At 39.0% G+C, this 25,119-nt stretch overlaps 1 protein-coding gene and 1 long non-coding RNA gene across 5 annotated transcripts in view; one reads left to right on the plus strand and one right to left on the minus strand.

Annotated features, from left to right (window-relative positions):
• Positions 1 to 1,766: 1,766 nt before the first annotated feature.
• nrf1 (nuclear respiratory factor 1) lies at positions 1,767 to 13,936 on the minus strand. Of its 3 annotated transcripts, none has more exons than XM_025057601.1 (13): positions 13,744 to 13,936; positions 12,037 to 12,141; positions 11,758 to 11,902; positions 11,104 to 11,218; positions 10,900 to 11,026; positions 10,494 to 10,634; positions 7,783 to 7,941; positions 7,475 to 7,687; positions 7,192 to 7,371; positions 6,797 to 6,954; positions 5,094 to 5,215; positions 2,710 to 2,921; positions 1,767 to 2,673 (listed from the first exon to the last, which is right to left on the minus strand). In XM_025057601.1, the coding sequence occupies exons 2-12, from the start codon at positions 12,103 to 12,105 to the stop codon at positions 2,761 to 2,763; spliced, it is 1,590 nt and encodes a 529-aa protein (XP_024913369.1). In that variant the 5' UTR covers positions 12,106 to 12,141; positions 13,744 to 13,936; the 3' UTR covers positions 1,767 to 2,673; positions 2,710 to 2,760. The 3 variants fall into 3 exon arrangements, with proteins under 3 accessions (XP_024913369.1, XP_008313942.1, XP_008313943.1); XM_008315720.3 differs by having other exon boundaries at positions 1,767 to 2,656; positions 2,688 to 2,921; XM_008315721.3 differs by lacking the exon at positions 1,767 to 2,673 and having other exon boundaries at positions 2,745 to 2,921; positions 7,273 to 7,371; positions 13,744 to 13,933.
• Positions 2,828 to 25,119, plus strand: part of LOC103382803 (uncharacterized) — a 69,475-nt gene continuing 47,183 nt past the window's right edge. For both annotated transcript variants that reach the window (XR_003050313.1, XR_003050314.1), the window contains exon 1: positions 2,828 to 2,935. This is a non-coding gene — a long non-coding RNA (uncharacterized LOC103382803). The remainder of the gene's footprint in view (positions 2,936 to 25,119) is intronic.

Here is a 25,119-nt window from a genome sequence, read left to right on the forward strand (position 1 = left end):
ACGACCCAAACATTTCCATCTCTGTCCTGTTCTGCAACAGCAGGACCCTGCTTTCAAATCCCCAGGCTTTAGAGCAGGGCAGTTTTGGGCAGCTTATGATGTAATCACAGCCTTGTCAGTCACGAAAGAGGAGATAAGATAGAGGACGGTCAGGCGTTTATTGTGTTTAAGGTTTGTATGGTGTATAAATTTATTCATAAATGGGATTCCACTGTAGAGCTGTGACAAAAGGTTGGGTTTGGTTCTTAGCTCTTAGTTCATATTTTCATATTTTATATTGTGAACGTCTTGTTTCTGCTGTATAAGTTCTGGTATTTAAATATAATAATCCTAAAGCATTCTTCAAAAATCATGGCCATTAGGTGTATATTTCATTTATTTATATAGAGAAATTACATTTAATGTAGCCCTTTTGTTGTTCAAGCACACCCACAAGAATGAATCTCCTAATATGGTCAGTGAATAAAAAACAAGGTAATTTTAAAACAATATTTTATTGCTGTATATGCAGGAATAGAATCAAATTAATAAAAACTTCTAAGTCCTGACAACATATTTACTTCCTTATTGCATAATCCCTCTGATTTCTAACACCAAACAACATTGTTGTTACCTACTTGGGGCACCAAACAACATTGTTGTTACCTACTTTAGGGGTTTAGATAGATGGCTTTAGATAGATGGCTTTTGAAAAAAGGATAGACATACATTAAAAATGCTATAGGTTTGTAATATTAAAAAAGTCTAAATGTTTTAGAACATTTTAGGGAGACAGGATGTAGTTACACGTAAACTTAAATACTAAAAAGGTAGTGCTGTCACAATTGACAACAGCATAATAAATATGAGAAATTAATCAGTTAAATTTTTTGCGTTGTTGTTTATAGTGTCTATTGACGATTGTTTAACGTGCACTGTAGTGCTCTACTTCAGTAATTCAACCATTCATTCACTTATTGTTGCTCTAATAGACAGTTGAGACATCTTTTTGCACACACAGGGAACTTGTTTTTTTCCACCAAAGAACCTAGAGTTTAGAGTACTATCTCAACAGCCATCAAAGGTTTGGTATCCAGGGTAACTCAGGTAGCCCGGCTTGAGTATTACGATCCGCACATCTTGTCTTAATTGGCTGGGAGTACGCAGAGCCAGGCTGAGAAGGCGCAGATATGACGAGCCAGGTGTAGATATTTTGGATAAGTGTGTGTTCACAGCGTTCTTAAATAGACTTCGAAATCGCTCACAGAATCACTGATGGGAAAAGATAACGGTCACGTTTCTTACTTTATGGCCACTGAACAACAGTTTCCGATTGAGCTGTAAAAGGTTAAACACGTCATAAGAAAAAGAAAAATGTCAATGCTAGTGTAGTAATAAAGGTGTGAAAGTATCAGAACAAGATGTGCTCTTACACTGACAGTTTAGTACTACTTCCTATGTTTTTATGTGAAGGAAAACACATTTCGAGCCTACTTTTTCCTGTTCCAGCTGAGGCAAAAGACGTTGTGTAATTATTTTCGAGCCTACTTTTTCCTGTTCCAGCCGAGGCAAAAGACGTGTAATTATAAGATTTTTCTGTTATGAAGAGAGAAAATTGCCTTTGTGAAATGATATATGTGTAATTTTGCATTCAGTTGATTTATCTTTAATAATTATAGTAGTAATAGTTAATCCTGATTCATCTACAGCTAACCTGTAATCACATAAAAAAACAAAACAAATACAAAAAAAAGAGCATTTTAAAATGTAACGTCAGTACTCAAGTGTGTTGAACACCAGCTGGTCTATTTCATAACCAGACTTTATTATTTCTTTAAATACATGTTTGGATTCAGAGCATTGTTTAACTTTGAGTTTAACTTTGCAAGCATTTATTTTTCACTTTAAAAGCTTATTTTATCAGTAATGGCTCTATAACAAATACTTCAGTCCATGTTTAATTGTGAGCAACCTCGTGTAACGAAGAGTACAAATACATGAGGACTAATTGACATACAAAGGACTTTGTGTAAAAAAAATAACATTCCAAAGTGTTACACCAATCCATGCTCAGTAAATAAATGTACGTGGACTAAGTGGCAGCTCAGCAGTGCAGCAGAAAAAAAAACCTTCAGAAATATCCTGAGTCTTCACAAATTTGAGCATGTGCATGGATAACGTCAAGCACAAGACAAGAGGTTAGGTCAGTATTTTATCACCAGAGTAATGTTTAAGTATCAGACTTTGGGCAGAAACGAATTACAATAAACAAATTTACAAATATAATTGTGAATTTAGAAGGGAAAAACGGGCTGTGTTTCCTGACTAGAACACATAAACGTGTCATGAAGAAGCACAGACAGCACGCATATATTTCAGAAAATGGTAATTAACAAATATACACAGTGGTGGTGGCTTTCCTCCTGGGCTTTTTGGTTCATTGTTGGTTTGAAGTACAGGTTAAGGAAATAAATACTAAATACGTAACATCACAGACTTAAAAAAGATGAGGCATAATGAAAAAAAAAATCCACCAACAAACATAATATCTTTACATAATAAACAGAATGCACTGATATTATTATATACCCCACATGGATCGATTTTAAAAATATATTGACAATATACACAGCTTGAAGTCTTGGGTAGAGGATCAGAAAAAAAACAAAAAAAAAAACAAAAACAGTAGGACAAAAAAAAAAAACCCAAAAAAACAGTAGGACAATTGAAGCTCAGAAGTGGCCACTCAGTGCCTTCAACTCTTTTTCAGGAGCTGAGATGTCACTGCTCCAGCGTCACCACTTCCACAGCCTGGCCATCCAGAGTAACAGTGTTTTCAATACGTGTTGCAACAGGTGCCATCGCAACTTGGACGGGCCGATTCCCCTGTGTGAGACTGGTCACTACAGTCTGATACATGCTGACTGGGATCTGGACCAGACCTGAAGCAACAAAAGTAGGACACATTGTTTTCTTAGACACACACAACAGTGTAATTGTTTTCTTTTTTCTTTTTCATTGTTTAATTGTCATTTGCTTTCAGCTTCAGTTGCTTTGCTTAGCTATTTCCCTGTAAATCCTAAAAACAAAAATACTGCAGTGTGTTCAAATAGAAATTCAAAATATTTGTTCGAATGATGTATTCTTTTTCTGCTTTGTGTTGTGCAGTCATATTACTTCCCTACAAAATGACAAAAAAAGATAGCTCTTAATATTATAAGTCAAATACAGTTCATAATGTCATTAATGACATCACAGGCACGAATGAGGATTGTTACTTTAGCCTTTGTCAGGAAAAAGTTTCTAAGTAGTTCTCAGTGACAGGAGGCAGCCATATTTCTGAACAATGGTCTGATTCAATGTTCTGAGTTTGCTTCCCCCAGCTGTGTGTGTGTGTGTGTGTGTGTGTGTGTGTGTGAGTGTGAGCCTGCCTGTGGGGATTACTGCTGTAGTCACGTGGTGAGCCTCTGCTCCACCCTACAAGCTGTCACAGTGTCACCCACAGGCAAGAAGGTCAATGTAGAGGATGGAAGTTTTTCTCTTGCTCTCTCATGAACATTATTGTTATAGTGAAGATGTGGGACTCAAAACACAACCATGAAAATAAAGCAAACTATCTTTCTTTTTAACCATAAAAAATTAAATAGGTCCCTTTTTGTCATATTAGTGATTGTAGCCCCCTGTGACATGTGCCATTACTTAGCCCACTCACCGGTGATTTGTGACAGGCTTAAGTTGTGCTGATGTAGGTAATTGTGCCGGCAGTGATTATGTAGAAGGACTTAGCCAAAGGGGGCAATGGCCCTGGCACCGTAATACACAGACGCAGCACAGTGACTGAGTGGAGTGGCCACTTCAACGTAGTTACTAAGACGCTGAGGGCCAGGCCTGGTGTAGCCATGTGTTTGTATTGATGTTTGTGTGTGTGTACATGTCTACATGCATGTGTTAGTTAAAAGGTGACCATACAGGCCAATCAGCAATGTCTGGACCAGTGCACTTCAATCGCTGCTTTCTCCACTCCTGTGTAGTACTACGCTGATTAGCTAAGGTCAGTGGTGGTAGGAAGGACTGGCCTTGGCAGCTCTATTAGTTGTTTAAGTGAGTCTATTGTGGCCTATTTGGCCCAATAACAAAGAGTGTAGATTCATGGTTTCAACCATTTGAAATTACTTCTGCCATTTACAGTATTTTAAGATTATTATATTAATTAAAAAGCTTTCAACCCACATGAAACTATATGGTGCTTTTATATGCTAGAGATTAGGTATATGGCTAACCTTTTGAACATTACAATGTCAATGCATATATATATGAAATATATAAAAAGATTAAGTCTGATTATGACCAGCATGAATTTTTTAATCAACCAAAGAAGCTGACTTGGTATAAATCGTAAGTCAATGTCCACAATGGTTTGGATAAATGTGCTGCTGCTGCTGGTTAGCAGTGGAACTGCACCTGGAATTGAATTTCTAAATACCATCTTTACTTTAGACTTGACGTGTAGTCTGGTCCATGTTGTTTGACTCAAAGTCCATAAAATAGAGCCCAGACCCTACAGAGTCCAAGTCACTGTAGAAGAAAACAAGTCCTGAGTGATTCAGGAGTCCTGGACTTGGTTTGGTTAGGCATATATTGATTTAGTTCTTGGTCTTTAGTTTGAAGAAAATCTGCTGCTTCTTACAACAATTGTGAATTAAAAAAGAAGGAATTTCAATTATCTGTTCAATAATAATGTATTAAGTCATATGGACATGTAGGCAAAGAACATAACATTGGTGTTGACAGCTGGCCAAGTGATAAGACCAAGTACTGATGAAGTGGATCAAAGCTCTTTAGGACAGCCCTAAGGCGGCTGTTCTAAAGATGCCCCCAGGTGCTTAATTAAAAAGTGTGTGTGTGTGTGTGTGTGTGTGTATTTATCTTATTGTAGGATGGAAGATTAGATTAGAAGAAATTATAATTGAGAAAAAGACAGAAAACGTGATAGGATGTGAGCTTAACCGTTAAACTGAATTAGATTAATTAATACTTAATTTCCCATTACAATTTCCCAAGAATATAATATTAAAACATTTTTTTACATATCAGCTGTAAGAATGGACATGTACCTGTGGCATCTTGAACCCCTGCTAGTGCCCCAACGGCAGCCGCTGTCTCTGCTAGGACGATCTGTCCGCCACCTTGTAGAGTAGCCTCGGCTAATGTCGCCACAGCGTGGGCTGCTGCCTCACTGTAACACAGGACATGATATTCAGAGTTATTTTTTCTATAAATAAAGTCAGAAAACATTTTAATTAACCTTTTTTTCCCCTCAGTAGAAACGTGCACACACAGGTCGGGGGTCATTAGAAAAACATGGGGGGAAGAGTGTAGGAGATGTAAGAGGCTTTGCTCGTCTGGACTTATGTAGAATCTGTCACATCCTCCCTAAACGCCAGGTGCTGCGGGTCTAACAAAGCAGTTTTATTAACCAGATCTCTCTGATGGATTTACTGTGAGCCTATTAGCACACCGGCTTCGTTATGAACTAATGGAACTGCTCCCAGCTTGGTTCATAATCACACCGGAGACATAAATACAGATGGACAGATAAGGAGGAGGAAGAACTGAGACAGTGTGAACAGTAATGATGACACAGTATAATAGCCACCAGGATGCATGTTTTTGGTAGTAAAGTATAACTGCAGTTTGTAATTAATGTTACAGGAGCAGTAGTCATAATTGATATGGCTTTATTTTGGCTCCCAGTGTCACAGCAGGTGACTGAGGCAATATTTCCTACCAGCAGCTGGAAAACAGAGACAAAGTGTTCCAGAGCCCACGGTAGCTTAGCACAGGTAAACAGCAGGAGGGAGGGAGGGAAGTGTGGAGGAGGGGAAGAGAGGGAGGAGGACACAGGTGGGTGCATGTAACAAGCCCCACTGGGTCATACCCATACACTCCTGAAATGATTGCCTTGACAGTGCTGTGGTTTAAAAAAAAAACAACTAACATCACAGTAAAAATGTGTTGCGTTTCTAAGAGAAATAGTTACCGGATCATAATAGAAATCACTTTAATTCTTATAAAACAACATAATAACACGAGTATAGTGTTTTACTGTAATGTTTGCAATTTACGTATTAACATGATCCTCAATCCAGGCGGTAGGTATTGAAGTAGTTATTCATGTTTAACGTATTAACATGATCCTCAATCCAGGCGGTAGGTATTGAAGTAGTTATTCATGTTTAATATATCATTAATATAGGAAATTCGTATTTTCAAATATTTTTTTTTACTTACTGTTGACAGATCCTACTTCATACAGTTCAACCCAGCAGCCTAAGATGTTAATATAAATCTCTGTCTTTGAATTGAACAAACAATATATTTACTTTTTACCATGTTTGTCAGTCTACTAAGCAAACATCAGCACTAATAAATCATTTTAGTAGACAAAATGGCATTGTAAACATGGGACTTAGCAGTCAGTTTAGTCAGCTGTACATCTTATACACACACAGTCTCTATGAAAAGGCTTCCAGCTAATTAATTCTTTGCTGAATTAAATTAAAAGTAGTCAGATCTATCTCTATAAAACCCTGCGACCTGGTTGTCGGATCTGCCTGTGAATTTACGGAATATAGCTTTTAGTGTGCCATTTTTCTGTTAGCATTTAACTGTGATCAAATGTTACAATCTTCAATCAAAGTATTTAGTGTTTAGAGCAGCCCAAAATCAAGGTGAGAGTGCTACTATGACAGGGCGACTGTTGGCAAAAAAAGTGTGTTATTGCCCTAAAATATTTACGAATCACTGTTAGCCGTACCTGTTTAGGGCCATTGTGACGGTAGCACCGGGTTGGATCTCATGACTGGCAGCAACAGCAGCTTCAGCCAGAGATGCTACGGCCTGCGTGGCCTCTGACGCTTGTGTGGTTTGGATCGTCATCTCTCCGCCCTGGAGGGTGGCCCAGTTCTGTTCCACCTAAATAGATATTAGTGGGTTAAAAACAAAATACATCCCATCATTACGGGGTTCGTTTACTTTTTTTTTATGCAATTGTTTTTCATGACTTTTTCTATTAATAATATATGCAATTTATGGATGCTAAAAATTATCCACACAATACTTGACTTTTCCAAGACTTTACAGAAAATTTCATTTTTCATATATGCATTTTTAATTTCCAAAACTTTCCAGGTTTTTAATGACCGTACGAACCCTGTCATTAGCAATTCTGCAGTTAAGATTGTGCACAATCTGGCCTTCTTGGATTGTAGGCCTGTAGTTGAGCATGTGTACCTCTCCATCAGTCACAGTGGAGTAGTTAACCTGTGTCACTGTCACACCCGGAAGCTCTGAGGCATCAGCCAGAGTAGCAACTGTGTGCCCTGTACCGACCTATGATAAAAAAGGTGAATAGAATACACAAATTACATTTCACTGAACCAATCACCTGTAAATGCTACTGAACAACAAAGTGAACAGGCATCATTAAATCTACCTGTATGAGTGAAACTGTTCCGTCAGGATTGTTGATGGTCTGTACTACAGCTGGCGAGGGCACCAGGTGAGCGATGCTCTGTGCTGTCAGGTGGTGCTGTGTAGTTGTTGTTGTTGTGACTTGCTGGTCTTCAAAAGCGTACAGCAGATCCTCTCGGCCGTGCTGCTTATAGCAGTTCTTTACGATGGTCCGTAATGCCTGCGTCCAAGAAACCTAGAAACAGCAGAGAAGGCAACAAAAGATTGTCGTTTTTTCTCCCCCTAAATTAACCGACAAATCATAACAATATCTGCCAGCCTCCCCCTCACCCTCTGTTTCTGCTCTTCTGTCCGGACATCACTGCGGACGTTGGCCCATGGGATGTCCTCTGGCCACCACACTGGCTTGCAGCTCTCCTTCCCCCAGCCAGGCTTCCCTCGGCCCGTTGAGTACTTTAGCATCTCTGGGATGAAGGCCCGCAGCTGGGCCTGAAGCAGAAGACAGATGGATGGTGGCAAGAATTTAAACAGACACAAATTTTTAAAAAAGTCAAGGGTTTCAGGGTTTGCAAGTCTCGCTCTTTACCCACTCACACATTAAAAACAAACACCACACACACGCCCTTGAGCAGGCAGCAGGAGGCGTGTATTGATTCAGTTCTTTCTGCTGGGTGATGAGGATATCAGGCCACTGCAAATAGAAGCTGGCTTTCTAAATAGGGAACACTGCTCTTGTGTTTAACAGCCTAATCTATGGCTGCGGCTCCATCCTGATGGTGTCAGACAGACACCAGAAGAACATCAGGGGACCATTATGACTTCACCTCAGCAGTCAACTTACCCCAGTACAGTTCCTAGTATTAGTGCAGGTTTTTAAAAAGGTGTCAGTAGGTGTCAAAATTTTATATTAACTTGTCCTTAATTCCTATTATTTAAGTAATGGATTTACTGGACTGTCAGTAGGGGTTCTCTACATTATTGGGTCAACGTTTGTTGACATACAATCTAGCCTACCAAAAAAAGGTAATGTTAACACATTTTAGAAGCATATGTTCTGCAGCCATTCATACCCAACCCTCAACCGACCTGCCATTATATTTTGACGACAATAACATATAATCAATATCAAGCAATCATTTATCAATAGTTAAAAATCCTAAATAAGCAGAAGTATATGGGAGAACTTGCCCCTTTTGAAAGTCTTGTTACATTTGCGTTGTAATGTAGAGTTGCCGCTCAATATATGACACAAATGTTTATTACTTGTCAAAACTTTGTCAGAGAAAAAAAAAGAATGTCTGGCAAAGCATGACCATTGAAGTCGAGGTCCCAATTTGCTGTGCTTGAATACCTGAAAGGTTAGCTGGAGCCAATGATGCTATCAGTGAAACCCAGCAGTAGTTTACTTTTTAATCACATCTGCTTCCTTTTGTTATGTGGCTTTTATCTTTATCAGATTTGTTCGTAGCATAAACATGCCACACAAACGAAAAAGCAAACAAGACTCACTCATCACATCAACACTACTAGAGCAGGGACACACAAACACACACTCATTGGCAGGCTGGGGAGGGGTTTAGAGGCAATGTCCTCAGCGTCCTGTAATATGCAAGCATCACCAGGGGATTATATTGCACATTGAGGCACTGCAGTGTCTGCCTGCTTTGACATTACAGGCTAAATTTGGTTCTGAGAGAAATAAATCCCCACTTTCCCCTCCCCCATAGACCCCCATTTTATAACAATCAAAACCATCATCATGCAGTTTCTCAGTGCAGTATCCAAAGAGATATTTACAAATGGCCAGCCATTAAACACGTGGCTGTAAAAAAGCTTATTTTTGCATGTGACAATTGAATCAGTCCAGTTCAAAAGAGTATTGCATTTCCACCTGTGGATTGTGTGGATGTATGTGGACGCATGTGTGTAAAATGTAAGGCCAGATGGTCTAATTACTGCAGCAAGTGTGTTAAGTGGCATGTTGTTCTGGCACCCACCACCCAACACCCAAAGTCTTAATCCTCTGAGCAATTGTCCAATCAGCAACAGGGGATCGTGGCCATGTTGTCTGGTCCTTGGCCCTAACAAGGGTAGGGGGTAATTATGGGCTCAGGCTCGTCTTGGGATCACCTACTTCAGTACTCTGTGTACTGTCCAAGTCAGAGGCATTGTCTGAATCATTTAACTTTACCTGGGTTTTTTCTGCTGCACAAAATGGTTGTGCAGTTGATGGAGAAGATGGTTCCTATCTAATAGGAAGAGAGAACTGACATCCATTGTTAGTGCTTGCAATTTCCAATGTTTGTCAACTTTCTCTCTGATGCACTGAACAACTTCCTGTCTCCAAAACACTCTCACGCCATTCCACTTGGCTCACTCAAGCTGAGTGCAGCAACAGGTTACTCATAATAATCTCATCTTACTACCTCCAGAAAAACAAGCATCAACCAGCACCTGCCCTCCGAGGACTCGTCTCGCCCTGTCATTGGCTGCTTTGCTCCCAGGGCTTAAGAAAGGTTCTCTGAGGACCACTGTCATGCCGGCTACTCTGACGATGAACCCGAGAATGCGTCAGCAGCACTGGGAGGGCAGAGTAAACAAGCTGGGCTCCCTTGAGTTTAAAGAGAGGTCTCAGCCTTCCAGTGGTGCTAATGTTGCAGTAAAAGAACTACAAAGAGCAGTGTGCTCTCCATCTCCTCCTGCTGCTACTACCAAATCCTGTCTACAACAACGAGAGGTTTGGCTAACATGGAGCCACTGCCTAGATGCATTGGGCCAACCATAAAATTCACACATTGCTGTGGTCCTGTACAAAAACTAGGAATTATTGTCTGTGACCTTGAAACCCAAGAGAAACTATTTCTTTTTAAATCACAGAAAAATGTGATTCAGATTTGTTGCTAAACACTGCCCTCTGCTGGAAAAAACCCCCCACAAACTCAGTCACAACTTCAACTTGATTTCTGCATGACCAGCTGCAGATTGTCAGTGTGAAATGGTTTCCCCCTGGAAAATGTTTTAAATCATAGTCTGAGCCTGACCTGGGTCATCTTGTCCACTGACACAGGGATGCCATCGATGGTGAGTGGGGGTAGTTCTGAAGCAAGCTCTCCACCTGCAGGGGCATGTTCAGCCAGAGCATTCTCCAAATCCTCCAACATCATGCCTTTATATTTCCTCACCTAAAGTGTTGCAGAATAGTGGAGTCACAGTGTAAAGGTTTGGTAAACCATTGAATAAAAAAGTTTTGTATTTGCCTGCTCAGTGGGACATTTTAGCTTTCTACTAGTACTACTATTAAAGATTGCCCTCCAAGATTACACCCACAAAATTGTCCTGCCAGTTCAATGTTAGATAAAAAGTTTAAGTATTGGTGCAGTTTAATGCTTGAATCAATGTAACTGTCTTATGATGAAGCATCTACAACAGGATTCATTCGACACATACCACATTCTCCAGAGGAGCTGCACCAAACACCTTAAACACTGGGTTGGGTTTAGAGGGAGATATACACAGGACTATGGCCTGCTGACCCACTCTGGTCGTGTACTCATCAAGTGTTGCTCGTAGTTTCCTGTAAACATAATGTTATATGGCATGTGTTGTTGAAAGATGGCAGTATAAGACCTTTTTTTGGTTTCTGATACTTACCTGAGCAGACGGGTTTGCTGCCTTTTGCGGATGGAGGGGTTTGATTCAAAGATGTGAGGCCTTTTTCTTTTCTTACCAGTTGCTACAGCAGCAGCTGCTGCCATGCCAACTGGTCCTGAGGAAAAAAAGACACACCAATACAAAAAACATGTTATTTACACAGCAAATGACTAGACAAGTTTGGGGCTCTTCTTTGATTTAAAAAATGTTAAGGATTTTAAATAATTATTTTTTTAATTTTGGCTCTTCATGATTCTAAATATGTTTTCTCTTGTTAGCAATTTTTACCAGGCGGTGTCGTTACGGGCAGTTGCTTTACAACAGTTAAGGGGCACCATCTGGTGTCCTGTTTCAGACACTACAACAAAATAAGGCAATATTAGATGTACTGAGACCTAAAGTACTGTAGCCAACTGCATGTCGTGTTTCCTCTACAGTTATATTAAAAGGGGATCACCTCCCTCCTAAAGTTCTTCCACAAAGTTAAAGATCAGATTAATCTTATTCGTGTAATTTAAGTAGCAAAAGTCCTTTAAAGTTACAATTCCTTCAAGTATAAACACTTTGGAAGGAAACACTGATATTCCAGGGCCATGTTTATGAACAAAGATAAGAACATTAGTTTCTTCAAAACAGTGTCTATCCTAGACTAACCTGCAGCAGCTAGGTGGGCTGTGACCTCATCAGTGCCAGCTGAATTGAGGATATCTGTGTCATCGTAAGGGTCATCATCTGGGGAGGATGTTGAGTCTTCCTCTGCACTCATCATGGACGTGTCAGTGAAAGTGGTTACATGAACCTTAACAGTAAAAAAAAAAAAAAAAGGTATAAAATGCTTGATTTCCTAATAGTACCATAGGATTCATATGTAGCTGGAAAGGTTAGGTAAGGGTCTTAAGTTCTGTTTTATTCCTCTAAGTGGTCCTATCTGACCTGTTGGCTGACAGCGCTGGCCTCGATTGTGGTCATGTGCTGTGTCTGGTCAACTCCGTGATCCTCCATTATCAGCTAGGCACAGCTAGATCAACAGTTGGGTGACTGAGAAGAGATAGAAATTGTTGATTATTTTTAAATAATTTTAACAGCACAATTGTTCTTCTTTCTTTTGTTTATTATTTAAGTTTTCCAGATACATGTTGTTCCATATACCCTCAAAAGTCATACACTCTTCAGGCCAAAGAAATACAAATACTTTTGCATTGCTCACAGTCATTAATTAAAAACAAAGGCAATGGGAGATTCAATCAAAGTATGCATTTATAAACAACTGAACCAGACTTTAATCATACATAAAGTCCCTTCCCTGCCATATAAATGGACAAAGCAGTTGATATAGCCCATTGTGGGGTCAGAGATAAGTGGAATCTATTCACTCAGATTCATTTTTCCCAACGTGGACATTTAGTTGCAATGAGTAGACCATGCACCACTGTAAGTGAGATAGTATGTGTGGCCTATGACTATGTGGTTTGTGACTCTTGGAAAGGTATCTTAAGATAAGCATATATTCTGGCTTGGGTGACAGAAAGGTGCCAATGAAATAAAATGTATTATTATCATTAATATTTCATTTTATTGAATGCAGCAACATTTTTCATTTGTGTGGTGTCACGTCCCCATTATCAAAAAAACAAAACAAACAAAAAAAACCCCAACAAAAACAAAACATGTGTAATAACCCTATTTGGTGGCTAATTCCCCCTCTGAAAGTAGATTTTTTTTCGGTTTTATATAAAACAAAGGGCCCTAGTTGAGTTCAATACGTAATATAACTTGTTCAATCAAAATGGTGTGCAAATTTTAAATTAAACACTCAAAATTCATGGATTTGCCTTATTTATTTTATTTGCACACGGGTGAGTAGGATTTAGAAATGAGAACAAAAACATTACTAAAATCAATACACAGTTTAAGAATCCAGCATTTAATCTTCAATACAGTGACTGCATTAGCCGTATCTGCTAATATCAATGGGCAAATGATGGAATAGTTGCGCTTCTCAGCAGCAACCTTTATGTATAATGCATGTAGAATTATCGCATTGGAGCTTGAATAAAACTCATTATCTCAGACTACAATATAAAATGATTAACAGCCTTTGTAAAATTATGTGGCGCTATTACTGAAGCGTTACACACTGAGCTTTGGTGTTAACATTCGCCGGTTTCTTTCATAACGGCTAAACAAGCAAGCTAAGCTAACAGTGTTCTACATTTGGCTAATTGGCTAAGCTAACTTTACATTGGCTATTTCATGTTTAAATGTTAATATTGAACGATGTCTTTAGTGGAAACAGCAGCGCGTTGAAAATACAGATCTCCGAGCGGACAAAAAGTCATTGAGCAGACCGGTATATGTTCAAAACTCCACCGCTAGCTTTCAACCCGCGCAAAATACAACAAATATAAGCAGGCCCTGTTCCAGGCCTGTGTGTCATTAACACAAGCTGCTCAAACACTATGTGAGCCTGAAGCCTTATAGAACATAGGTTTATCGGACACAAAAGCCACGCATGGTTCGTGTGATCCCGTTCCGGTCGACACATAAACAATTGGCATCTTTCACCCCAGCGCTGCCGGGTTCGATGATGCGGCTGCGCCGGGGCTGAAATAGATGGAGATTGCGCGGTAGGGCACTAACCTCAGAGCGGCTGCGCTACTTCGGGCCTGCGCCGTACAGCTGGGATGGAACCGAGTTATAATGGAGGACAGGAAAGGGGAGCTTATAGACAGTCAGAGCGCACACAACACTGGTGGTGCCTTCAGGTACCACTCCAGAGTATCTTTTCTGATATCCCCGTTGAAAATACATCACAACCATTTATGGATCATGTTGGCGCGCTACGAGGCAGCAAAATAATTTTACACTGACACCAAACTGCATTTGTTGCTCTTATTCTAGGCGTCCGCCATAATAATAATAATAATAATAATAATAATAATAATACAAAAACATTTTTAAAATAATATTGAAATTAACTGCGTGGAAAAATGTGTTTATTAATGTGTAAATTAAATACACAATCATGATGTTCATAGTAAGGAAAATGTTACAAAAAGTGCATTGTATAATACTGTATGTTTTTCGACGAAAACGTCAAAGGGCAGGGGGTGTCTACCATTGTTGCATTTTATTACTAATAACTGGTGGAACCATTGTAAAGCATATTGAGTTTGCTTTGTGCATGAAATGCGCTTTATAAATAAATTGATTGATTGGTTGAAGCTAGAGCACACAACACAGCCACGGACACATGTTTTGTACTGCCACAGGTTTTACGAACAATGTTTAAAAAGAATCGGCGATTATGCGCGTCTCTATCAAATTTTTGCGGTTCATTAACGTGCGTGACCTATTCATTTTTCCGAAATGCCTTGAACGCCACATAAGACCTTACAATCTCCGCCCCTCTCTTCTTCTAGTTGAAACCCCCCAGATGAGAGTAGAAGTTATTAAAATTCTTTATAAGCCCTTCGAATGCCTTTGAATTTGCGCCAATTAGATGAAAAATAATTAAATTTCTTAGTCAAAATAAACGATACAATCTGAATAGTGACCAGCTATGATTAGATTACTTTTAGATTAAGCATAAACTATCACGCAATAACATCATACCGTCATAATATATAAACATCATAACAATGAGATACTATCTTAATATTTTAATGGTTTTTATAATAATGTTGCCATTGATTAACATCAAGCTTCAGAGAAGACAATGCATTTACATTTGTTCTGGAACACAAAAACTCTACAGCATTTGAAAGCTTTGATCTTAACATTATCTATGTTGTTAGCATTAACATTATTATCTCTCACTACATTATCCCTGAGAACCACCTTTGGGTCACAACACACTGACTTAAAGTCTTCCCAAAGTTGTAAAACAGATTTTCTGTGATGTTGTAATTCATAATTAAACTTCACATTAGCCAGCCGCATCCATATACACCTGAAGTGGGCAGCAAAAAAAAAAAAAAAAAAAACAAAACCTCGTGGACCTCATCCTCTCCAACTTTGTTGTAACAAGAGAAGGCAGCGAGGCATCAATGATGCAGCTCTCCGCAGGTGCCCTGGCGTGCTTTCAAGATGATGGATGTTTTACATTAGTGTGTGGTGACAGCAGCTTATGTTTGTGTTTCACTAAATGTCAGCAAGTATCATATTCAAAAATCTGACGGCAGTGTGTGACTCCACGTTTTTGGCCTCCACACTCTGTAACTGACCTTCATGCCTTAACTTGGTTACACTGTCATTCTGTATATATTAGTTAAACATCTGCAGACAGGATATGTTACTTTCTGTGTTGTGTGGACAGGAACATAATGTAGACAAATGTATGTTTTTGTGTAGTGAGAACCTTTTACCATTTGTGGTATAAATTGACTTTTTAACTTCCTTATTGATTTTAGAGGTTAATTTACCTTGTTTGGCCGCAGACGACTTTGTTCAGGATGCACTTTGTGCATTTGTTAAAGTTGTTTGTCAAGGACAACACAGGTAACGAGAGTTAGATTACAGTGCGATGATTGGGAGAGAGAATAAAACCTAGAGAGTGTTAATGAACCAAGGCACTCTTCTGCCTTTCCCATCTATGGGCTGTGGTTGGGTATAGATAAGACTTACAGCCTGGGGGTCCAGAATCAATAATGGATGTAATTGGTGAGGTGGAAGTGAGGATAATTGAAGGTAATTGTGTGGACCGGCAATGCACCAAGGAGAAGTTGTAGAGGAGGATGGGGAAAGAAAGATTTCTTCTTGTAGTGATGCTTGAGTCTTTTTGTCCTTACTGTAAATTGAGTTTTAATTACATTATAATACATGTAAAAAATATCTCACGGTTCTATTAAAACATTTACTCTTGTTTAGACATGTAGCTCTTTCCTATGCTTAATTCAGCTGTTGCAGCTTGAATTCTCCAGTGTCCCTGGTTTGCTATTGAAGCAACAACCTTATATGTAAACAAAAGTAATGGTTACCATGAAACACCAAACATGCTAAACAGTGAAGGTGTGCAGTGCCCCCCCCCCCCCACACCCTCAGTACTCAATAAACTGGTTTAAAAACAGTTATTCAACGGAAACAGTCTCGTAACCCAAATGTAAAACCCAAAGTTTAATGTAATACAGATTATTGTCAGATGTTATAGCCTGATGGAGTGTATTTTTCTAAAGGTGTAATGTTCGCAAAGGTCAGCAGGGGGCACTGCAACATCACGCATCGAGCCAAAACTCACGTCACTGGAAACTTTATTTGCTGCTCTGCAGAGTCATGCTCATTGAATGATATGGCACATTCATTCATATTTCTTTTTGTTTTTAAACTTTATTTTTATAGAGTCATTTATATTACATTACACATAGAAAAAGGGAAGAAAAACCCATTCATTTATATTTCACTAGAAAGGTTAGGGATTATGTTCATCTAGTAGCATCTAGAAACAAAATCAATCCACAGTCTATACTGCATTCACTTTCTGAGTAATAGGTTGAATATAAGTATTTACTTGCACCTGAAACTTCTTGGGGTATAAAGGAAAACAAGATTTTTTGCCTTAAAAGCAGAACTGTATCCAAGAAGTGTAACCATAAGCAGGGTTTGTATTGGTGCTGAAACATACTCAAGGTTTTGATGAAGTACTTGAAAGTTGCGGCTGTATTTTTTTTTGAACATTTCGTTTACTCTGTAGATTTAAATCAATCAAAGGAAGTCAAACATATTTAAGGGGTAATTAAAAATTAACAAAACAAGATAGCTAATTGTATCTTGACAGTGTATCTAAATTAGAAACTAGAAACAGCTTTGGCTAATATATGACACTTAACGATTAGCCAAAGGAGCTAAAATATTTCAGAGGATTAGTTTAGTTAAGCTATAAATGTATGATTAACGTAAGCTTCCTGGACTTTAAAGTTTAAGATGTAAGCAAATTATAGGTGAGCAAATGTAAATGCATTGAATTCACACAATGTCATCTGCATTGATGTTGCATTTAAGGGTTTCGTATCTCTCTAAGGTATTGATACTGCAGTTTTCTTCTCTGTAGATCCGAGTCCCTGGAGGAATCTCTGAGGGATGTTGTCAGTGATAAATGCCTGTTGTAATCACACAGGATATTTGATTGGAAGTGCTCCTGTTATTCCTCTGTGATTCAACATTAGAGTATGTTTACAGCATCACATATTTGAAACCATTCTGCATTTTCCGGCACCGCTTTTGTGTATTTACCTGCTGCAAGAGAGATGTTTTTTTCACATTTTACTTATTTCACTTCAACCATGTTTTTCCTCTCTGCTCAGTTTTGTTGCTATATTATATATCCCTTAATGATCAGAAATATTTTTTTGAATAAATACAGGCTGATTCAAAGCGGTAAATTGAAGAATTAGAGTCGGTGTAGCCTGCTGCTATATGTGAGCTGAGAGGAGAGAGTTTTGAGTGTAGTGTTTTCATTAAAGATAATCAAGTCAAGGCTTTGCTGTTATTTTTCAAGCACAGTCTGTTGTCAATAGAAACAGGGCTGTGGAGTGGGTAATAATAAAGGGAAGGAAAATGGATGGATGGAAACAGCAAGTGCAAACATTAAGAAAAAAAATGCTACAAAGAAAAATGTCAGCTAGCTATGTCTGTGTGAAACGTCTTACCTTCCTCCTTTATGATTCGCTCTTCTGACTAATTGGAAATGTAGTGGTAGGTAATGAACCTGTTTATAGATGCATTATTACAAAACCCAGCATCAGAAAAGGGCATTGTGCTGCAGTCATAGACAGGGAGATGAATAGAAAACGTGGAATGGAAATGAATCTGTGAAGGGCAATTGAGAGTCTTAGAAGGGTGAAATACTGCCATATATCTTCACACTTTGATAGAAAATCATACGCTGCAGGTGTGCTTTGATGTCCTTTCACACGTGCTGATTATTGTGACCGAGGTAATTGGGACCCTGTCGGCTTGTGTTGTGCCATGAATGCTTGTTTTAATGCCTGCCAAACAAGGGAATATTGCCTCGTAAAGCCAGGCTACTGGACATCTTGCAAGCTCAGTTTTTCATTGCAAGACTGAACAGGATGAGCGAAGCAGAAATTATGCGGCATTGTTGCTTTGCTAAGGCCGCCGGGACACCTTGCAAAAGCAACTTTTAGCAATCACAATAAAAATTTAAAAGGCAGTGACTGACATGAAGACAATGCATTAAACATGACGTGATGGTTTATCATTAGAGAGTGCTGTTAGCTTAACGCAAGCTGGAAAGACAATTTTCAAGGTTGGCAGCAACAATGATTGTAAACAACTTTACACTGCAGTGTGAGTGTTCAGGGTGGAGCAGGAGTGGGTAATCTGTGTTAACTGGTGGATTGTGGACAGAAGGCAAATAAGGATTAATGACAAAGTGAGCACCAACACACAATACTTCCTGATTCCCTTCCTCTTATTGCCTAGTTATATGCTGCAAAGTATGGGCATAAACAACTGAGTAAACATACATGTGTCCCGTTAGCATGGCGGGTGCAATCTTACAGAAGCACTGATCATGGGACTGAAACAAGAACAAATACTTTAAAATAGTTCCTGATAGTGACATTTTTTGGAGAACTACATTTATTATCTAATCTAGTATCTACATCAGCAGTCTCAATTTCAATACAGGTTGATTTACTTCATATTTTAACCAATTTAGAAAACCGGTACAATTTTGGACAACCTGTCATTTTGAAGGAAACAAGTAATTTAAAAGACAGGGAGGCAAGTTGGCAGACGTTCAGGCCTCATTGTGGCAGGGTGGTCGATGCTCTGGTCTTACCTCAAGTACATTGCTGGTCAAGATACTGTGGTAGCTGAGGGACTTTCTGTATAAAATTTGTATGTTATCCTCTCCTGTGTGTGTAATGTTTTCCAGGAGCTTCCTGTAACAGTCCAAAAACGTTCAGGAGGTTAACACAGAACATGCTGGACAGAACTGGACAACTACACAGTCATAAGTAACCACAGGTGGAAATATGAGTGTGAATTGTTGTTTGTGATGAATTGGTGATGGTCCAGGATGTAACTGGATGAGGCTGGCTGTTATCTTCGATTGAAGCTGTACTTGATGTATTCAGATGTGTCACAGTTCTTTTAGCACTTTAGTCTCCACTTAACCAAAAAAACATTTAGTTCTTCCTTGTATACACTCTCTGCCAAGCCATTTGCCCATACATTCAGGTCTGCTTCACAGCACAGCCAATGGTTTTATCTCAGCCAAGATTCCCTGATGTTGATCCATTTAAAGCTTAAGAAAAGGAGCTGACGAGAGGCAAAAAGTAACTCACAGTAACTCAAAGCAGCATTCTGTGTGTGTGTGTGTGTGTGTGTGTGTTCTTGTACTGTCCTTTCTCTAATTGACCAGCTGTGGCTACGTGTTCTGCCTTCTTAAAACCCCCATTGATTTCGCAGTAGTTTTCACAACAGGCTTCAGTGCTTTTCTTGTACCCTCCGTTCTAGCCATCCATAACACTTACTGAAAAGGGAGGGAAGAACAAGGTGTTGACTGTGATTGCAGCGTGAAGGTGAAGTGAAGAAGCTTTGACAGTGAAAAACAAATTTCAGAATCCAGAGATTTTTATAGTTTGTATTCCTAATGCAGGCTCCTAATTGTTTTGACTAAATATTGTTCGTATGTGGCCAGTATACAACTCAGCTTCAAAAACCTTTATGTGCAGAAGGCACAAGACATCTGGTATCCTTTCAGCCAATCTTTGTGGTCTCGACTTCCTGTTCACCTGACTTCCTCATTCTCTGACATAAGTGCACCGGCAGTAGATTTAAAGACTTCCTCATTCTCTGACATAAGTGCATCTGCAGTAGATTTTTTTCTTTTTGTCTTGTTTACTTCACTTTACTTCCTTTGTCATTTATGAAACAGAAGATTTTTAGAGACAATAAAATTGGCAAATAGTGTTTCCTATAAGATAAGGTCATGGGTAAGACCCTGTTAAGTATTAATTCACATTTCAAGTAAGAAAACTGCGTAGTCTCAGATTACGAACTTCTATGAGTTGTCATTCACTTGAATGAGCCTTACACCCTATGCTTGTCTGAGTTTCTCTTGTATTAAAATAACATCAGAATATTTTTCTGCTTTTTTTTCCTCCTTGGCTCCTCTGCAAGGTTCTGGACCAGGGTCATTAAACTTGGCTTAATAGGTTGCTGAGCCTCACGCGTGACCAAAGGTCCAGAATCAGCGATGTCAGTGTTGGGTCCTGTCAGCAAACCATTACAGATGGTTCGAGGAGCGTGTCTCTCTGTTGCCCTTATCTTAATGAAGATTAATTTTTTTGTGATACACACTGACCCTCGTTAGGTCGTAGTTATTTACTGAAGAGAACTTTTTGGATGTATCTCTTTAAGAAATTTGAGTTTTACTTTAAATAAATGCACATAATTTGACAGCAGTATGTCAAGGGTTAAAACAAATCTACATGCATTACAATTGAGTGTGGTGTATTATATTAAAAAAAAGTTTTTCAGCTTAAAAACACATGGCACGACAGCACTATCTGCAGGCTTATCACTTCACAGGAAGCCATAAATTGATTTTAGCTTCTCTGGAGACATGCATAATTAGTTGATCATATCATTTGTCACCACTGTGCATATTTTTTTATTGTGATGATTTTTTAATTTATCACATTTTCAAATCCAAAAACTCTTTGGCTTTTGTTGGTTTTGAGGGACTGAATTCAAAATAGCAGGATTCTTAACAAACCTAAAGGTTATAGGCATGATTATGTAAATTAGTCAGCCATATTCATGCAAAAACAACCTACTGACAGAATAGCAGTGGAGGAAAACAAGAAGTAAGATTAGTAAATAAAACACTACATGCACTCAGAGAATATTGTACTGGACTTATCGCTTTTGATGTGGATGACCTTAAAATTGAAATAATAACCAAGTATCCAAAGTCATTGGTCATAATTATACTTGCAAACAACGTACAATTCCTAATGCATTGTTTCCTTTATGTTTAGCCCTACACTTCGTTCTACAGTGTTTTACTGGTGAGAGTCAATGCAATTTTAATGTGGACTTATTTTTCGGTTGAATAATTCAGTGCATGGTCAGCAGCAGGGGTTATCCACAACACATCTGATGAGTACAGAGAGCATGAGGGTTATATTCAGTTCAGGAGACTTGGGTAGACATTAAAATGCATGTATTTATATGTGTACAAAAGATTAAGTTCATCACTGTAGATTTAGACTGTGAGTAAAATCCGTTCTGCGTATTAACATATATAGTTTTAGACGCATGGTATTTGGTTGAGGAATATTTTCAAGAACAGTGCAGTGGGATCAGTTGATTGTTGTTATATAGACAAGGACATGTACAGACCTGATACAGCTGTCTTTAATTTTTTTTTTTGATCGCTCATATTTGGAACGGCAGTTGTGTTATCCGATTTGGAAGAAGAAAAAAACCCAGCTCCTGCATGTATGTAAAAAATTACGCTGGCTTCTGGTTGTGTATCAGGAAGTAATGTGTGATGTGTCCATTTTTGTTTGTGCTTGGGCTCTAAATAATTATTACGCCTAAAGTCAGCTTCAGAGTTTTACAGAGTTTTTATTTTACCGTTAGCAATCCTGCTGGGACAGAACTGTATTCATTTGTTTTACAGCATCAGAGAATTATGTAAATATGTACATTGTGAGTCTCTGAAGGGAGAGTGAGCTGATGTGGCTGAATAGAGCATCAGAAGAGGGCAATTTATCGGCAAGCGATGAATGCCCCTCAACACATGTCGCACACAAATGGACATCAACATCATCATCATGCAGGAAAGGAAGTCGTCCCATCTGTGCCAGGGGTGGGCCCATGGATCCAGGGTTGGGTGGGGGTGGGGGACCTCTGTGGCTTTTATTTGTCATGGCCTGGCACTGGGTGTAAATGTGAGGTTTGTGAATGGCCTGTTATTAATGAGACCTCATCTGATGCGAGCAGACACCCAGGGCTGCTGGGTAGTTGTATGCCTTTAGTTGATGTAACAAAAGGCAGAGTGGAGATCATTGGGCCCCTGGACGCCCGAGGGGTCTAATGCTTTAATCAGTTTTGCGTAATGAATGCAGCTGCTGCTATTTGCTGCTTATTCATAATGTGTCTGATATGCAGTTGTAATGTGGCATTAATGTTGCTACCGCCACGCCAGAGGTGCTGCGCGTCTGTGTGTTTGTAATTGAAGAAATTTAGTTGGTGATGGCTTTATTACTCATTGACTGTGGCCTCAGTGTTGGCCGGATCCTATGACAATGTTATGACAAGGCCCGAGGTCGTGTAAGATTTATCATCACCTTGGGATTTTGTCAATTCATTGACTCATCTGCAACAATATAATATTGGAAATAGCCATAACATTCAAACACATGACTGGGTGGTCGCAGCATTAGAAAACATCATCAAGTGACCAACTCTTCCTCTCTTTAGAGTCGGCAAAGATATAATAGACTTCCACCAGTAGTTTTGAACTGCAATCTTATTCCACAATCAGTTTTTATTGCTGCTTATTCTCAGAGGCATTTCCTATTTTTCTACACCTAGGTTTTAGGGTTGCCTGCCTTCTGCTGAGGGAGCAAAGCCTCTTTCAATAAATCCTGCCACTTCAAAGTGTGATGAATTGTACAGGACTCTCTTAGACTGAGTGGAGTTTTGATTTTGCTGAGGTCGACTAAAAAACCTGAATGGCTTTCGCCTTCTCTGAGAACACAGCCCTGGTTCTTCTTCCTGGCCTGCAATGCCACCTTTTCAGTTCTTGTCAAATACTTCGACCTCTGTCCTTAATCACATAAATAAACCTGCTGGTCTGTGTTGGTGTTACCTCCTCAGAGCAATTGTAATCAGTTGCCAAAAATGGAGGAGTGTATCTTTTATTTGTCAGAGTGGCTGCTCCACCAGCTCCCAGCATTTTTCCTCAGCTGGTGGACTTAATAAAGCGCCCCTGGCAAACAGCATGTCAACTCTACGCTCTTGTTACCGTCGGGGCAACAAAGGGTAACTCTACATGGCATCAAGCCGCGAATATTCCTAATTAGTGCGCTTAATCATGTGATGCCAGCCCTGTTGGGCCACATACACTTCAAATACACTCATCTGTCAGGTCTTTCATCTGTCAGGTTATTCATTTTGGTCATCAGTGAAGCCAAGTGGCACCAAAAGGGTTTGGAGAAAGTCTGTGCTGCCCCTTCAACTCTTTATGTTTGTTTCGTGAGGATACTGTTGATCACTGTCTCCTTTGAGACCGTTGCACATGTCCTTTCATTCGGTGCCAGTGCATCTGCCACCCTTACTATTGCAAGTTGGAATTAATCCCCAGAAGTAGGCTCAGTCCTAAATTCATCTCACTTCTGCTTTGTTTGAGCTCATCAGTACAACTGGATTATCTAAGGGATGGAGGGCAGAGGCCACTGTCCAAAATCCAACCTTCTGTGACAAAGTAAAGCTTTTTTTTCATTCAGACAAATGGAAGGGAGTGTAAAGAGGCTATTTTTTTTCAACAGGATGTCTGGTATATTTGCATATGCAAAGGAAGAATCATTGTTGCCATTTTTAATGAGCAGGGAACTCCCTCACAGGCAAATGCCATGAAAAAAGAGGCTTTTGACGGCAGACATGCGTTGGTGATCAGCTCTATTAGGATATTTTTTCTGCAACGCTTCTTCAAAGTGGAGCATATGAAGAAAGTAACTCATAACGTGCTTAGATCTACTACTCAGTGTCATCATCATCACAATCACCATCATCTGAGACAGACAAGAAAATACCACTTTTAAGTATTTCTCCCTCAACCCCAGCCTCCCCCTCTCGTGCATTCATTTCATACTGATCCTGTAAGCGTGTGTTAATGGATCAGAGTTTCTTGTTTTATTCCAACGATGCTTTTAGGAAACTGTTGGACATGACAGATGTCTGTGCTGTCGACAATAACTATCAGGAATTATTCTACTTTTTATTCTATCATCTTCCTTGTCATGTCAACTGTAGAACAAAATTTTCTTAAAAAAATAGACAGGATGCCCTTTCTGACCTGATCTACCCACCACTGGAGAAGATAGTGTGTGCATAATAATCCAGTTTATAACTATCTGAACCAGTTCTCTGTGAAAGTACTTTTTTTCTTCAGATTTCTTCACTGTGAAATCCTGACTATGAATCATACATCTTGACTGTTTGAAAAATGTATCTTAAGGGAAAGATTTACATTTTTTTCAAGAATCATAACTTTGTATTTAAGTATTTCTTAGTGTAGTAAAAAAAAAGCGTTTTCAAACTGAAACTATTAGCCTGAAGAGGTATAGTTTGAAGCAGATTAATTTACACTGTTCTTTGTGATAATACTTGGGTTATTGGGAAGTCAGGATTTTTTATATTTCCAAAAATACTATACTTTGTGTAAAATCCTTGATAGAGGATACAGTACATACACGATTGCGTGACAGATGAAGAATTTGATGAAAGTGATTGACTCAGGTGCCAACAATATTAGTCCCAAAGTTAGTTTACATTATATTAAAGGCTGCAGTTCATTTGACGTGCTGCGTGTAGGATGAAGTCTTCGCAGATGTCTCTAGATAAGAGACATCCAGACTTCAAAATGTATTTGGATCTTGGAAAATAAAGATTTAAGATTCAAAGCGTTTATTGTCATGTGTACAGTAAGGAAAGCAGGTTTCCCTGTACAATGAAAATTTTACTTTGCTGTCCACACTGAATGCCAAAGAAATCAAGAAATAAAAATAACAAAATATACACAGGAATAAAATAACAGAATATACACATGAATCAACAGAAGTCTTTTCAGTATTTACAGTGTGCAGTAGTTAATACTTGTATGTGCAGTAGTTAACACTTGTGGATGTGCAAATTTGGTATGTGCAAAAGTAATGTTATTGTCCATTCCCATTAAGGAGTCTGATGGCAGAAGGAAAGAAAGAGTTCTTGAGCCGGGATGTTTTACATTTCAGACTCCTGTATCTCCGTCCTGAA

Source organism: Cynoglossus semilaevis, chromosome 8, assembly GCF_000523025.1.
Source record: "Cynoglossus semilaevis isolate Cse_v1.0 chromosome 8, Cse_v1.0, whole genome shotgun sequence".
In the NCBI taxonomy this organism is placed as follows: Eukaryota; Metazoa; Chordata; class Actinopteri; order Pleuronectiformes; family Cynoglossidae; genus Cynoglossus; species Cynoglossus semilaevis.